Source organism: Gymnoscopelus braueri (assembly GCF_963280865.1).
Source record: "Gymnoscopelus braueri genome assembly, chromosome: 23".
NCBI classification, from domain to species: Eukaryota; Metazoa; Chordata; class Actinopteri; order Myctophiformes; family Myctophidae; genus Gymnoscopelus; species Gymnoscopelus braueri.
Window position 1 is genome coordinate 33,206,562 of NC_137625.1, and position 16,635 is coordinate 33,223,196.

At 44.4% G+C, this 16,635-nt stretch overlaps 2 protein-coding genes across 2 annotated transcripts in view; one reads left to right on the forward strand and one right to left on the reverse strand.

The window, feature by feature from the left end:
• il17rel (interleukin 17 receptor E-like) overlaps nucleotides 1–5,038 on the reverse strand; it is a 41,320-nt gene extending 36,282 nt beyond the window's left edge. The window contains exon 1 of the mRNA XM_080421663.1: nucleotides 4,989–5,038. The gene's annotated coding sequence lies outside the window, so the exon portion shown is untranslated. The remainder of the gene's footprint in view (nucleotides 1–4,988) is intronic.
• Nucleotides 1,799–16,635, forward strand: part of LOC308079641 (protein phosphatase 1H-like) — a gene marked incomplete at its 3' end in the record, with an annotated part of 22,509 nt that continues 7,672 nt past the window's right edge. The window contains exons 1-3 of the mRNA XM_080421191.1: nucleotides 1,799–1,930; nucleotides 2,961–3,275; nucleotides 14,390–14,585. Of these exons, the coding sequence (XP_080277317.1) occupies nucleotides 3,025–3,275; nucleotides 14,390–14,585 (447 nt within the window). The 5' untranslated portion in view covers nucleotides 1,799–1,930; nucleotides 2,961–3,024. The remainder of the gene's footprint in view (nucleotides 1,931–2,960; nucleotides 3,276–14,389; nucleotides 14,586–16,635) is intronic.

Sequence of the window (16,635 nt, forward strand, 5' to 3'; positions counted from 1 at the left end):
ATCTATACGGTCAATTCTCAGGGGTCTTCAACATTAGATCTCATAGATAGATTCATAGACGTGTTTGACATCATCAGTGCATTGGATTCATGTTAATGTGTATTTTCAGACATTTAATCACTTAAACCGTCAATACTAAGCTTGACCTTTCTATCTGTACTTGGTCTGTTCTTTTTCCCCCTCTTTGCTAGGGGTGGCCATAGTTGAGTGGTTAGTGAGCCCGCCTAGGGAGCCAGAGGCCCTGGTTGCCCCAGGTACGATTCCAGGCCATGCCAGCATATGTGTCGATGAAATGAAACTTGTCCCTGAGCAAGACTCTTAACCCCTAATTGCTCACAGGCCCTCATTGGAAACAAGCCCGCAAGGACTTTCATGAACGTCCTGTTAAAAGGAATTATCCTTATCCTATCCTTGCTGAAAATAGCAGATCTACAAGCTCACAACGCCTCGCAGCGCAAAGCTTGTAGATCTGCTATTTTCGGCTAATGTTCCCCTCAGAATAGGGATGCTAGGGTTCAAGTGGTTAATGTAAAAAAGGTTATCCCATCGCTCAAAGATGTGGCGCCCCCCTGTAGTATCTCTGAGGACCCCCTAGGGGTCACGGACCCCCTGTTGAAGACCCCTGCGTAAGGCTTAAGCAGAGCAGAAAAGGGCCTACACTTCATTCGCTATAGCATATTATGACCAGGAGAGGGAGACATGCTCTAAGAGAAATGTGTTAACAGGCACAGTACAAAACATTCTCATACGAAGGACCCCCCAAATGAATGTGTATTTGGCCGACGCCGTGGACCCCCGTCTGAAAATATCTTGTGCCAGGGAGCACCCATACAAGATTTGTTCAAATCATGTGTAGACTTCATTTTATTTCAGACCAAATTTATTTTTTGGGGAAGATAATTGCCAATTATCTTATTGAGCAGTAGCCTAGGTGGGCATCGAGGTGCCCAGACTTCTCAGGTGCCCACTCACTCTCCACTCTTCCTGTCACCAGAAAGGCACTGCGTGGTAAAGATATTACCCCCCCCCACACATACACACACACACACACACACACACACACACACAGAGAGAGAGAGAGAGAGAGAGAGAGAGAGAGAGAGAGAGAGAGAGAGAGAGAGAGAGAGAGAGAGAGAGAGAGAGAGAGAGAGAGAGACAGACAGACAGACAGACAGACAGACAGACAGACAGACAGACAGACAGACAGACAGACAGACAGACAGACAGACAGAGAGAGGGAGGGGGGTGGAGCGACTACACTACTGTACAGGTATTATTTAGATCAGATACCTAACAGCCGGTCAGTCATAAGCAGCTCAGAGTGACCACATCCAGGCCCCGCCCACAAATCCAAGCCTCCATAATGAGTCACGTGACCGCGCTTAATCGCCACTACAGTGTGTCTCCTTCCTTCCGCGTTCACGTGAGACGATCATCATCATCACGTCCATGATCCACCCCTGGGTTTATAGGACCTCTATAGACCCATATGGTTATAGGTATCGAATTGTGGGAGTTTGATACCAAACCGAGGAGAAATCCATGAGAAATCCGGGAGAAATGAAGGAGAAATGACAATGGAGGAGTCCTCAAGGATATGTGGGTGAAATCAAGGAGACTCCTGCAGAATACCAGGAGGGCTGGCAGCTCTAATATAGGTGGATGATCTGTCGGATGATGTGTTGGATACACAGTTGATACATTGTATCCTCTCTATACCTCCTCCTGGTTCCACTGGGGATACAGTGTATCCTTCCTTCCTTCCATCCCTCTCCTCTCCTCCTCTCATCCTCTCATCCTCCGCCTCCACTGATCGTCGAGACGCGCCGCCACCGGAGACCGCTGAGCTGGGGGGCAGCTCTGGGAAAGGGAGCCGCGGAGGAGGAGGCTCTGCGGCCGCAGCAGCAGCATCAGCATCGAACCACCACCGGTAGGCCTATAGCTGGCACATACTACATGATCGCCTAATCGCAATTTTGTTTTATTTTATATTTATGTTATATTTATTTTGTCATCGTTTCCATGTTGAAAAAAATGTTCATACATTAAAAAAAGCAGACATAGCAGATCTACAAGCTTACAACCTTCGTGACGTCACTTTTTGTAAGCTTGTAGATCAGCTATTACTCCTTTTTTTGGTGTGCAATTAATAAATGTCAGTAATTTCGTTGTATATTTCAGTTATTTATTTGCCATATTTTCCCCATGTGCAATTTGTGATAATGATGAAGCCTAAACAAAAAACTAAACAAATTGTTAAAAGGATCCCTGGCTAATAAGCCAAATATGCCTCAATACATTATAATTGTCCTCTATAACTAAAATGTAAAATTAAAAACACATTAAATATTGTATTTATTTTAGAAATAGCTCATTGTTCACTCAATAGGGGCAATGCCCGTCACAAGTTGATGATGTCATTTTGTCCATGTGTGGCCTAGTCCTATGGAGTTTATGGAATCCATGTGAAAATGAAAAACAACTTAATACTTCCTAGGGTTAATATGAGCATCAAATAAATATTTATTAAATATATTTAATATTTTTGCACATGTGCCACGCTATGAGCTTGTATATCTGCTATTTTTGAAAAATCGTGAACATTTGTGCAAATCTTTGAATATATATTTTTTATACATTTGTAAAATATTTTGTTCCAGGGACCCCCAGAAGCAAAGATTTGAGTTACAAATGTTCGCTTAAAAAAATAATATATATATTCAAAGATGTGCACACATTTTCACGTTTTTTTTCAAAAATAGCAGATCCACAGCTCAAAGCACGGCACTCTGTGCCGTGCTTTGAGCTTGTAGATCTGCTATTTTTGAATAGCCAAATAAATATAAAATGACAGAGATGCGTTCCTGGATTGAATGGGTAATTAGCAAGGGACCCTTTTTAATCGCAAATATTTTGTGTGACAATTACTCGTATCTACTTAAATGTTGTATTGGTGACAGCCCTAGCCACCGGTCCTCCTCCTCATCCACGGACCCTCCTCCTCCTCCACGCGGAGGTGCCAACATGCTGACCCGGGTCAAGTCTGCCGTGGCCAGCTTCATGGGAGGGATGGTGTCCGGTTCGGGGGGTGCCTCGTCCTCCTCCGGGGTCGGTGGCTCCTCGCTGGGGGGTCCGCCGCTCCGGTTCCCCTACACCAGACCTGTGTTCCTGGGCCTGTCGGCGGACGAGGTGGAGTGGTCCGCGGACCACTCGGCGCGGCCCATCCTCACCCTGAAAGAGAGCAGGAGGTTACCCTGGGCCACTGGATACGCAGAGTGAGTCTGTCTGTCTGTCTGTCTGTCTGTCTGTCTGTCTGTCTGTCTGTCTGTCTGTCTGTCTGCTAGTCTGTCTGTCTGTATGTCTGCTACTCTGTGTCTGTCTGTCTGTCTGTCTGTCTGTCTGTCTGTCTGTCTGTCTGTCTGTCTAGTCTGTCTGTCTGTCTGTCTGTCTGTCTGTCTGTCTGTCTGTCTGTCTAGTCTGTCTGTCTGTCTGTCTGTCTGTCTGTCTGTCTGTCTGTCTGTCTGTCTGTCTGTCTGCTAGTCTGTCTGTCTGCTAGTCTGTCTGTCTGTCTGTCTGTCTGTCTGTCTGTCTGTCTGTCTGTCTGTCTGTCTGTCTGTCTGTCTGTCTGTCTGTCTGTCTGTCTGTCTGCTAGTCTGTCTGTCTGTATGTCTGCTACTCTGTGTCTGTCTGTCTGTCTGTCTGTCTGTCTGTCTGTCTGTCTGTCTGTCTGTCTGTCTGTCTGTCTGTCTGTCTGTCTGTCTGTCTGTCTGCTAGTCTGTCTGTCTGTCTGCTAGTCTGTCAGTCTGTCAGTCTGTCTGTCTATCTGCTACTCTGTGTCTGCTAGTCTGTCTGTCTGTCTGTCTGTCTGTCTGTCTGTCTGTCTGTCTGTCTGTCTGTCTGTCTGTCTGTCTGTCTGTCTGTCTGTCTGTCTGTCTGCTTACTCTGCTACTCTGTCTGTGTCTGCTAGTCTGTCAGTCTGTCAGTCTGTCTGTCTATCTGCTACTCTGTGTCTGCTAGTCTGTCTGTCTGTCTGTCTGTCTGTCTGTCTGTCTGTCTGTCTGTCTGTCTGTCTGTCTGTCTGTCTGTCTGTCTGTCTGCTAGTCTGTCTGTCTGTCTGTCTGCTAGTCTGTCAGTCTGTCAGTCTGTCAGTCTGTCTGTCTGTCTATCTGCTACTCTGTGTCTGCTAGTCTGTCTGTCTGTCTGTCTGTCTGTCTGTCTGTCTGTCTGTCTGTCTGTCTGTCTGTCTGTCTGTCTGTCTGTCTGTCTGTCTGTCTGTCTGTCTGTCTGCTTACTCTGCTACTCTGTCTGTGTCTGCTAGTCTGTCTGTCTGTTTGTCTGTCTCCTAGTCTGTCTGTCTGTCTGCTAGTCTGTCTGTCTGCTAGTCTGTCTGTCTGTGTCTGCTAGTCTGTCAGTCTGTCAGTCTGTCTGTCTATCTGCTACTCTGTGTCTGCTAGTCTGTCTGTCTGTCTGTCTGTCTGTCTGTCTGTCTGTCTGTCTGTCTGTCTGTCTGTCTGTCTGTCTGTCTGTCTGTCTGTCTGTCTGTCTGTCTGTCTGCTAGTCTGTCTGTCTGTCTGTCTGCTAGTCTGTCAGTCTGTCAGTCTGTCAGTCTGTCTGTCTGTCTGTCTGTCTATCTGCTACTCTGTGTCTGCTAGTCTGTCTGTCTGTCTGTCTGTCTGTCTGTCTGTCTGTCTGTCTGTCTGTCTGTCTGTCTGTCTGTCTGTCTGTCTGTCTGTCTGTCTGTCTGTCTGCTTACTCTGCTACTCTGTCTGTGTCTGCTAGTCTGTCTGTCTGTTTGTCTGTCTCCTAGTCTGTCTGTCTGTCTGCTAGTCTGTCTGTCTGCTAGTCTGTCTGTCTGCCTGCTAGTCTGTCTGTCTGTTTGTCTGTCTCCTAGTCTGTCTGTCTGTCTGCTAGTCTGTCTGTCTGCTAGTCTGTCTGTCTGCCTGCTAGTCTGTCTAGCCACTCCGGTGTCTGCTAGTCTGTCTGTCTACTAGTCTGTCTGTCTGCTAGTCTGCTAGTCTGTCTGTCTGCTAGTCTGTCTGTTTGCTAGTCTGTCTGTCTGCTAGTCTGCTCCCCCCGGCCCCCGGGGGCTCTGGGTGCACAAAGCAACATCCTCGGTTGGTTGTCTCAGCCTGTCTTGGTATCAATAGTGTGTGATGTATACAAAAGAGGGCCAGAGCATATGCCCTTATACACTGTATGTGTGTGTGTGTGTGTGTGTGTGTGTGTGTGTGTGTGTGTGTGTGTGTGTGTGTGTGTGTGTGTGTGTGTGTATATTGCCTTTCTTTTGTGTCCTCAGTTTCCCTATACACTAGTGTAGGCTATAGTCTGTACTAGAATATGATTTAGCTCAAAATTGGACCCTAGGCATTTTTCTGCAGATGACGTTGACAAGAAGAGACTATCTATCTATCTGTTAACTCCTCTATCTATAATTCAAAAGCCTCCTGTGTGTCTGTCGTCTGCCTCATGGCTTTGTTCTTGTGTTGTTGTTGACGCTCCACCCATCATACAGTACAGAGCTGGCTAGCATCGTCTGCTCATTATGTACAGTACAGAACTGGCTAGCATCCTCTGCTCATTATGTACAGTACAGAACTGGCTAGCATCATCTGCTCATTATGTACAGTACAGAACTGGCTAGCATCCTCTGCTCATTATGTACAGTACAGAACTGGCTAGCATCATCTGCTCATTATGTACAGTACAGAGCTGGCTAGCATCATCTGCTCATCATGTACAGCAGTGGTTCTCATGTCAAGGACCCCCAAATTGATATTGATATTTGTCCGCGGACCCCCATCTGATTTTTTTTGGAGCCAGGGACCCTCAGAAGAGAGGATTTGTCTTAAAAAATGCAAAATGTAAAAAAAATAGATGTTTCAAGTTTTTTCAAAAATAGCAGATCTACAAGCTCGCTGTGAGCTTGTATATCTGCTATTTTTGAATAGCCAACTTATAAACGGATAAAGTCGTTGAAATGATTGTGATGCTACATTAACTACTTTTGCTGGGGACCCCCCTGGAACCACCCCAAGGACCCCTGGGGGTCCCTGGACCCCACTGTGAGAACCAATGATGTACAGTGCAGAGCTGGCTATTATAGCCTAGCATCATCTGCCGCTCAGCCAGCACTGGTGATGATGAGGTCATAGTTTTATGCAGCTATTTCCCCCCAAAAGCATTTCTCTCTCTGTGCCATGGGAGATTCATGAATTGTAAGCCTTGCTGAGCAATGTATAGGGCTGTAACCATTACAAAAGCTAAGTTGACAATTAAAGGTAGGGTAAGTGATTTACTTTGGTTAAAATAAGTGTTAAATAGCTCTGTATTCTGATAGTACTCATTGCTGTAGAGTGTTTGTTCAGTAAAAAGGAGTCTCTCCAGCTCTTTATTAAACAGAAAATGCCTTTTCAGTGCTCTCTCCTGATTGGTATTTTTTAAAGCGAAGCGGGATGTTTTTGGGCAACCAAAAACGTGAAAAAGTTCGAGAACTACAGTAGACTGCTATTGTGTTTGCAGGGCAGAATGAATGAATGAATGAATGAACGAACAAATGAACGTGTCCCGCCCTGATCCGGTTCCCACCCATGGTCAATATGTTACAACAGCTCCAGTCAATTACTAGATATCTATTGATCACACACACACACACACACACACACACACACACACACACACACACACACACACACACACACACACACACACACACACACACACACACACACTCAATCCGGGAACGCATCTGTTTGTCATTTTAGATTTATTTGGCTATTCAACAATAGCAGACATACAAGCTCATAGCGCACAATGAGCTTGACTGTAGATCTGCTATAAAAGAATGTATATAAAAATTAAAGCAAACATTTGTAACTCAAATCTTTGCTTCTGGGGATTCTACAAATGTCTTCTAAATCCGTTTTTTTAAAAAAAGTTTATTTTTCTTGTTAAGGACCCCCAAAATGATACGTATTTGGCCGCGGACCCCCATCTCAAAATATTTAGTTCCAGGGACCCCCCAGAAGCAAAGATTTGAGTTACAAATGTTCGCTGTTTGAAAATATATATATATTCAAGGATTTGCACAAATGTTCAAGATTTTTCTAAAATAGCAGATCTACAAGCTCACTATGAGCTTGTATATCTGCTATTTTTGAATATCCAAAGTATAAAATATGGATAAAGTGGTTACACAGATGCGTTGGTGGTGTCACGTCCTGGGTCTGGCCCCAGCCCCTCCCTGCTCCTCTTGGTCTCTGATTGCCTAGAGTGGACTCAGCTGCGGGTGGCAGCTGTGCCTAGTTGGCTAACGATCCTCAGAGACTATTTAAGACTGTCTGTGACTTTGCTCTGTGCTGGTTCATTATGTAGTGTTCAGGTTCCTAGTTTCTAGGTCCCCGTGGTTCACCTTGTAATGTATTCGCCCTGTGAGGTGTACCTATGTTTACATTATTATTATTTCAGTAAAGATGTTGTTAAACTGTCCACCTTGGTTTCCTGAGTCTACTTTAATGTTGAGTTCTGCATATGGGTCGCAAAACATCCGGGTCCCTGACAGGTGGTTTGAATGGGTTAATTACATGAATGTGTAATTAAAGTTGCCATTAGACCGGTTAATTAGCCCTGTGCTCTCAGAGTCACTGCTCAGAGACAGCTGCTGTTCAAGGTTTTCTAGTTTCAAAATGGAGTGAAAAAGACCCAGATATGTTTAAAAGCAGGTGCGTAGGCGACAAACGGTAGACAAAATCAACAATCAAAGATATACACGCACTGCACGCTTAAGAATATATTGTCTGTCTGTCTGTCTGTCTGTCTGTCTGTCTGTCTGCCTGTCAGTTTTTATAATAATAATAATCTTTATTGTCCCCAAAGGGATATTTGTCTTCACAGCCTGTTCAAAAACAACAACAAAAAACACCACATAACCATAAAGCACAAAACAACATTATCACCAAGACAATACATGAGGTCCCCACTGTACACAGAAAACCGGTTAACCTATCGACGGGGCAGTTTGTTAAACCCATTTAGATGAGAAGAATCTGTCATTTTTAAGATTTCTTAATAGGAGCTTAATAGGAGAAGTTTGTGAAAATCTTTGAATATGTATAATTTTTTTAAGCAAACATTTGTAACTCAAATCTGTACTTCTGGGAATTCTACAAATGTCTTCTAGATCCTACTCCTACTCTGTATTTGGCCGCGGACCCCCATCTCAAAATAGTTTGTAATAGGGACCCCCAGAAGCAAAGATTTGAGTCTGCGTCAAGCTCATAGCGCGGCACTGAGTGTCGCGCTATGAGCTTGTAGATGTGTTATTTTTGAATAGCCAAAGAAATCTTAAAAATGACACAGATGCTTTCCCGGTCTTAATGGATAATGCCGCAATTGCTGAGGGGACAAAACTCCTGCTAAAACGAACCTTTGCCCACTTCAAGGTTCTGTGTCTTCTTCGCCCAGGTGGCATGAGGTCGAAGTAGCGATACAGGGGATGATCGGTGTCGTGTGCTATTTTCGAGTTGCTAACTGCTAAGCGTGTGATGGCCTTATTGTTCATGTCAGGGAGTGTGGGTGTGGGAAGTCCAATACGGGTAATACTGAAAAGTTTGTTTCTGTTAGGCATGATGGACAACATAGTGAAAATAACATGCGGAACAATACAACAGAACAGGTTGATGCTTTTGTACAGTAATAACAGAAGATGAGGGGCGGACAGACAGACAGACAGACAGGCAGGCAGACAGACAGACAGGCAGGCAGGCAGACAGACAGACAGACAGACAGACAGACAGACAGACAGACCCTAATGACACTTGGAGGCTGGATAATGATGCTGCCAAGCAGAGAGCAGCCTGCAGTGAGTCTGCACCTATAAATAGACCTGTCACTGAGACACGCGCGCACATGCACACACGCACACGCACACGCACATGCACATGCAAACGCACACGCACACACACATGCACACGCACACGCACACGCACACGCACACGCACACGCACACGCACACAGACACACACACAGACACACACACAGACATGTGGAGACAATAGACCTGTCAGTGTCGCACATACATGAAAGTGAGTAAACAGCCAGCACACAGTGGCCCTCATTTATCAACGCGGTGCAGACCAAATAATGGGCGTACGGCGAGATCACCGCAACTTTCGGCATTTATCAATATATCCTGACGTTGCCTTCAGCCTACCGTACGCTGAGATCTTACGTCTGGTCGAGACCAGTTATTGACGTTGGCTGCACCCGTTTATTCCATTGTAGACCTGCGGAGCAGCATTGTCTGACTATCTGACAGGCATCTGGACACATATATCCACTCCAAAATGTATATCTACACTAATAAATTATCCCTGTAAAAATATAATATTTTACAAGTAAGACGCGGGAAGCGAACGCAGGCCTATTTCTTTTTTTTCTTTTTTTTTTAAATTGTTATGTTGTGTATTTACGGACTTGTAATCTGTGTTATTTCACCGTGATGGGGAGAGCGTAGAGAGAAAGTCACGTGACTGCCTCCGCCTCTGCACGGAGTTTCGGAGTTCCTAGTCATCTATGCACGGAATTGCCGTTTGTCAATCCGTGCTATTTCACCGTGTTTGGGGGGCGATCGGGTTGGTTTCATAGTAAGCTCCACTCTGAGATCTGTCAGCAGCCAATGAGAGCGTGAGTCACATGGGGGCGCGGCTGCACACAGGCAGTGCACACAGAGCCACACACAGACAGAGCCACACACAACCCGAGCACGGTTTCATAGTAAGCTCCGGCGCGCCTCCTTCCGCGTTCGCAATAAACTAATTTAAAGAAACTGCTTTAACAGTCATTCGGTTAAGCTTGCAGATCTGGCTGCATTGGCTATTTGAAAATAGCAGATCTACAAGCTCACAACAGGTCGCATCGCGACGCGTTGTGAGCTTGTAGATCTGCTATTTTCAAAATATACGAGCGCTTCTGCGAGCGCATTTTCGGGAGTTTAGACCGGCGCAGCGGCGCTGCTGTTATATTTTCATGGCCACCGGGAGATCAGACATTTAACCCACGATCCAACACACACCAGCCTTCATCCATTAATGTTCTCTCCAGGCTATCTCTCATTAATGTGGCGCGGCATGGGGACTCCCCCGCCCGACGGTCCGAGTCTCACTGGGAAATGGGAATAGCCTTGACTGCTTTATTTTAGTAACTCGAACGTGCACTGCTCGGTATGGGTTAAATACATTAATATACAAACGTATTCCATTCATGGCGATGTGGTATCATAATCTGTCATTCATGTAAGCTACTAGCCTACTTCATTGACAAAGATTGTACCGTTACGCAGTTGGGCTTCAAGTAGGTGTGTGTGTGTGTGTGTGTGTGTGTGTGTGCGTGTGCGTGTGCGTGTGCGTGTGCGTGTGCGTGTGTGTGTGTGTGTGACTTGACAGGCAGCGAGGCGCGGCGAGCCGGCGAAACTCTTTCCATGCTTTATTTGGTCGTATTCTGGTTCGCCATGTCGTAAAATCAGGGCGTTTCGAGAATATTTAAGGGCATGTTATTTAAATGACGCTCGGTTTCAGCCGTGACATTTATCAAGGCTCCGACCCAATGTACGCTAGGATTGGCTGTGTAGGATTCGTTGATAAATGTGACTTCGACGTTGGTGTACGGCCGCATTTATGGAAAAATATAAGCCGGTTTATAAGCTCTGTTGATAAATGAGGGCCATTAAATGTCCTTTTTCACATAGTTTTATTTACCTCTCCACGGACAGAGCAACGGACGCGTTTCAACCTAACAGGTCTTCCTCAGCGTTGTCAGTGATACGTCATATCATCATCATATTATTATTATCGTATTTTATTTAGTTTTTATATAGTTTTCATCAGTGAAAAAAGGTAGTCTACAAGCATTTTCCGTCATCGTTTTAGCCTACATTAACACTGGTATAAGCAGTTGATGCTTTGTTCCATACAGCAAGGGTTAAAACATTTCAGGCCGCAACTCCCCAAAATAATCCTATTTGAACTGGGGACCACCCACCCTGACAAGCACTTGGAATGTAGGTGTTGAGACATTATATTTAGTTTGATTCTGTTCCACAGATAAACATTGTGAAAATAGCCAAAATGCGAGGCGTTGTGAGCTTGTAGATTGGTATTTTCACAATGTTTGCCTCGCTCTCAGGTAAAATTTCACAATTTGGCCAAAGTTTGAATTTTTTTATAGTATAGTTTGTTAATTACTTTTGACGCAGTAATGGTCTTTATTGTCACTATGTTTTGCACCCTGTCCATCCGTACGCGAGTGTGTCCGTTGTTTGTGAACAGCTAATCTCCGGCACCGTTGGGCCGATCGCAGCCTGGATGCCAGATCAGAACCTCTGCCCCGAATTTTTCTGATCGGCCTGTTATAGCGCCACTAGGAGGCAGAGATGGGGACTCGAGTTAGGGACTCGGACTCGAGTCGCACTCGAGTGGCCAAAAACGAGACTCTCGACTCGACTCTGACTCGCCCCTCAAAGACTTGAGACTTGACTCGACTCGAGCCTCAAAGACTTGAGACTTGACTCGACTCGAGCCTCAAAGACTCGTGGACAATCTTTATTTTATGTTTATTTTTTGGACAAATAAATGAATGAAATGCCCAAAAAACTTCCACTCCCCTGTCCCCCCCCCCCCGCAAAGAAACCTCCGCTCCAGTGCGCGCTGCGCGGAGCCGGCTTCAGTCAAGCTGTTTCATGCTGCTCATTAACGTAAACAGAGAGAGGCGAGCGCAACAGCTGCTATGTGTGTGGCCGCCGCGGCCTTTCATCATAAAGTTTAAATATAAAAAACTTCGAAATTAAACAAATATGTTTAGCTCAGAATCAGCTATATAACCTCAGTTATCTTGGCATATGCTTACATTTTTTATAAGATGGTCGGATCATCTGTGACAGCACGTTTAGGAAACATCGGATTTTCATTTCGTGAAACCCAGCTGGGTGAATATTCAACACTTCACCACGGTAAAACGCTACGCTCATGTAATGTTCACTGCATAAAAGCTGTGGTTCTCAAACCTTTTCAGGCCGTGACCCCCCAAAAGAATCATATTTGAACTGGGGATCCACATTTAGACAGTTTTTTGGTGCGCAACACAGCCCTCGTTTAAGTGAATTGCTTTCACCTGCTCTGCTGTTGGACTGCTGTGCGGAGTCGAGTGTGCGCAACAGGGCATATCTCCGCCAAGCCAGGGTGACCTACCCAGGCCCATGAAATTTCATATGCAGGCATAGTAGCCAATTAGAATGAAATCTGCAAAAACTGACTCATATACTGATACAGAACCATATTGGCTATATATTATCGCTGTCGGTGGAAATCTTGTATGTTCCTTTTTTATTATTATTTAAAAACAATTAAAAATCATGAAAATAGCCAATCTACAAGCTGTAATTATTAATAATTAAGAAATACTATATTTTAAAGAGTGAAAAATCAACTAAAGTCATTATTAGTGCAAGTTCAATCACATTTCATTTGAATGAAAATAAATTGTGGGGAAAATACATAAAATCTCTAATCTGTGAATCTAATGTGATTTATTATGACCTGTCTATACTTTTACATCTATGCCCCCCCCCCCCCCCCCCCATTTAAAAAAAAAAAAAAAAGACTTTAAAAAAGACTCGAGACTTGACTCGGACTCGACCCTCAAAGACTTGACTCGGACTCGACTCGACTCAACCCTCAAAGACTTGAGACTCGACTCGACTCGAGCCTCAAAGACCCGAGACTTGACTCGGACTCGACTCGACTCAAACCCTCAAAGACTGAGACTTGACTCGACTCGAGCCTCAAAGACTTGAGACTTGACTTGGACTCGAGCTCAGAGACTCGTGGACATCTCTGCTAGGAGGTCAATTGTTGCAAAACATTTTCTTCCGCCTACAGATTTTTGTAAAAAAATCTGTACACAATATCTCTATAGTCATTAAACCAAACTTATCTTTCTGATTTTTTCATATTCCATCCTGATTGGCTAAGATTGGCTAAGTTTGCAGGAGTGCTCCATTTTGAACAAAAGCCTCAAATCATAGATGCAGCGTGCGATTTCTGTGAAATTTTGCACACACATTCCCACTAGGCCGAGGAACAAATGCCCTATTATAGCGCCCACCAGGAGGTGGAGGAGGTTTTTTATTTAATTTCTTGGCTGTATCAAAAAGCTCTTAAAAAGTCATTAAATTGTAAATTTAGAAATGTGCAGATACCTTGTATACACTTATATATATGTTGGTTTGTTTACTGTTATACGGCTTATCTGGGTGTGCGTGCGTGCGTGCGTGCGTGCGTGCGTGCGTGCGTGCGTGCTGCGTGCGTGCGTGCGTGCGTGCGTGCGTGCGTGCGTGCGTGCGTGCGTGCGCGCGTGCGCGCGTGCGTGCGTGCGTGCGTGCGTGGGTGTGACTGGGGTGTGTGGGCAATTATCTTGGAGCAGACAAAGTAACATGATGCCCCAAGATACTTTGATTGATTGATTGATTGATTGAATACTTTATTACTCAGAAATGTAAACAGCATGAGGTACAGTCAGACATTAAGGCTAAAAGGCATGGGGACTTGTTTCCATTGTGGTCCTATGTATTCAATTCATCAACATAGCATACAAAAAAAATACATGTCATCAACAAATACAAACAAAAATGTTCTGACCTTGTAGATTTTTGTCCTGACTACCCCATATTACGTAAAAAAAAAGAAAAACTAAACTAAAGCTAAGCCTTTTCATTTAATAATACAATAAAAATGAAACTAGAAAAAACTTTCAAAAACTAAACAAAACTAACAAAACCTAAATAAAACTCAACTGACATTGAAAACTAAAAAAAGTCACACAAAAAAAAGTCAAAAGAAAAACAACTAATGAAAAATACAAAGCGGTTCTCAAACTTTTTCATGTCAAGGACCCCCAAATTAATATATATTTGTCCACGGACCCCCATCTTAAAAAATGCTAAATGTCAAAAACAAAATTGCAGATCTACAAGCTTGCACTGCGGCACAAAGTGACGCGCCGTGAGCGTGTACAGTATATCTGCTGTTTTTGAATGGCCAACTTATAAATGGATAAAATGGTTAAAACGACTGTGATGCTACATTAACTACTTTTGCTGGGGACCCCCTGGAACCACCCCAAGGACCCCTGGGGGTTATGGACCCCACTTTGAGAACCAATGACCTAAATGACTCTACTGTAAATGCTCTCCTCTCTCTCTCTCTCTCTCTCTCTCTCTCTCTCTCTCTCTCTCTCTCTCTCTCTCTCTCTCTCTCTCTCCTCTCTCTCTCTCTCTCTCTCTCTCTCTCTCTCTCTCTCTCTCTCTCTCTCTCTCTCTCTCTCTCTCCGGTCCCTGCAGGGTGGTGAACGCGGGTAAGAGCATGGTGAACGAGGACCAGGCGTGCTGCGAGGTGGTGGTGGCCCACCGGAGACCCATGAGCTACTGCCCCCCGCCCTCCACCCCAGCGGGACCCCCCACCGCCAAGAGACGCAGCTCTCTGCCCAACGGAGACGGCGGGGGGCTCCGCACGGAGCCCAGCATGATGGGGGGAGAGGTACTGTATGTTAGTTATGACCACCAACCAGTGGTGTAAAGTAACTAAGTACATTTACTCAAGTAGGCTATTGTACTTAAGTAAAATTTTGAGGTATTTTTTTACTTACTGGAGTATTTCCAGTTTTCTGTACTTTTACTTCTACTCCACTACATGTCAAAGGCAAATATTGTACTTTTACTCCACTACATTCTATGAAAGCTTTAGTTACCAGTTACTTTGTAGGTTTTGATTATTATTACAAGACATACATTAAGCACACACCCTATTTAAACTTTTGCGCTTTGAAAATTGCCGATCTACAAGCTCACAATGCGTCACGATGCAACGCATTGTGAGCTTGTAGATCTGCTATTTTCAAAAGATTTTTGTACATTTTAAAACTTGTGAAACGGGACATTCTGCACAATGAGTACTTTTACTTTTGGTACATTTTTGTCTCCGCCAGGCCGAAAGGCATGGCGATGAGAGTATGTTTTGCCCCCTGTCCGTCCGTCCGTGTGTCCGTCCGTGTGTCCGTCCGTCCGTGTGTCCGTCATTCTGTCATTTTGTGTACAGCTAATCTCTGGCACCGTTGGCTTGATCGCAGCGAAACTGTGCACACACACTCCCTGGATGCCAGAGCAGAACCTCTGCCCAAATTTGTCAAATTAGCCTTTTGTAGCGCCACCCAGGAGGCCGCTTTTTGCAAAACACATTTCTTGACAGTACTCCTACAGATTTTATCCAAACATCATGCAAATCAGTACACAGTATCTCTATAGTCATGTGATCAACACGGATCTGTCCAATTTTCCATATTTCATCCTGATTGGCTAAGGTTGGCTTCCAAAGTTTGCAGGATTGCTCCGTTTTCAACAAAATGCCTCAAATCATGAACGCAGCTTGCGATTTCCGTGAGATTTTACACGCACATTCCCACTAGGCCGAGGAAGAAATGCCACTTGAAAATGTTCAAATCAGCCTCATGGTGGCGCTATAAATGGACGATTTGTGTTTTTAACTTCACCTATCTGCATGAAACTTTGCACGCACACTCCCTAGAGGCCAAGGAAAAAACAACTGCCCTGCATTTTTCACATTTGCCTTTCATAGCGCCACCAGGAGGCCGACTTATGTAAAAAAAATATATATATTAAGCCTTCAGAATGTATCCAAATTTCACGGACATCGGTACACATGATCTCTATAGTCATGCGATCACGATGGATCTTTTAAAATTTTCATATTCCATCCTGATTGGCTAACATTGACATCTAAAGTTTGCAGGAGTGGCCCGTTTTGAACAAAATGCCACAAATCATGAATGCAGCGTCCGATTGCGGTGACACTTTGCACGCACATTCGCACTACATTGAAAACAAATGCCACCCTTTTAACATTGCCCTATTATAGCGCCACCAGGAGGCCAATTTGCAACACTTTTCTTTTTTATATTACTCCTACAAATTCAAACATCATGCAAATCGGTACACATATAGTCAAGTGATCAAGATGGTTCCGTACGATTTTTCATATTCCATCCTGATTGGCTAATTCCGAACATTGCTGCCCCAAAATAACCTACCTGACCTGGCGGAGACCTGTGCTCCGAGGAGCACTTTTTCTAGTGATACCAATACTTTTATACTTTTACTCAAGTCAATTTTGAATTCCGGATTTTTACTTGTAACAGAGTATTTCTACATTGCAGTATTGATACTTTTACTTAAAGGCATACTAGGTAACGTTTTCAACAAAACTAAAGTTAAATTGTATATCTTTTGTGAGTGGCAAAAGTTTCACAACACCCACTCCATGAATTTCACCCCCGGAAGCCTTTTATTTATATATTTTCTATTGAACGTGGACTGGGGGGACTTTCCCGGGAAATGACGTCATCTGGCCGGAAAACGGAGGTGGAAATGCACTGGTTTCCTGTTTGGCCAGGAACTACCGCAACGGTTTCCTGTTTGGCCAGGAACTCCGCGCTAATAACAAAAAGGAACCTCACGCTGATTTTAAGAGAATGTAGGATTAGAAGATCGAAAAAGAACAGAAAAAGAAAGCA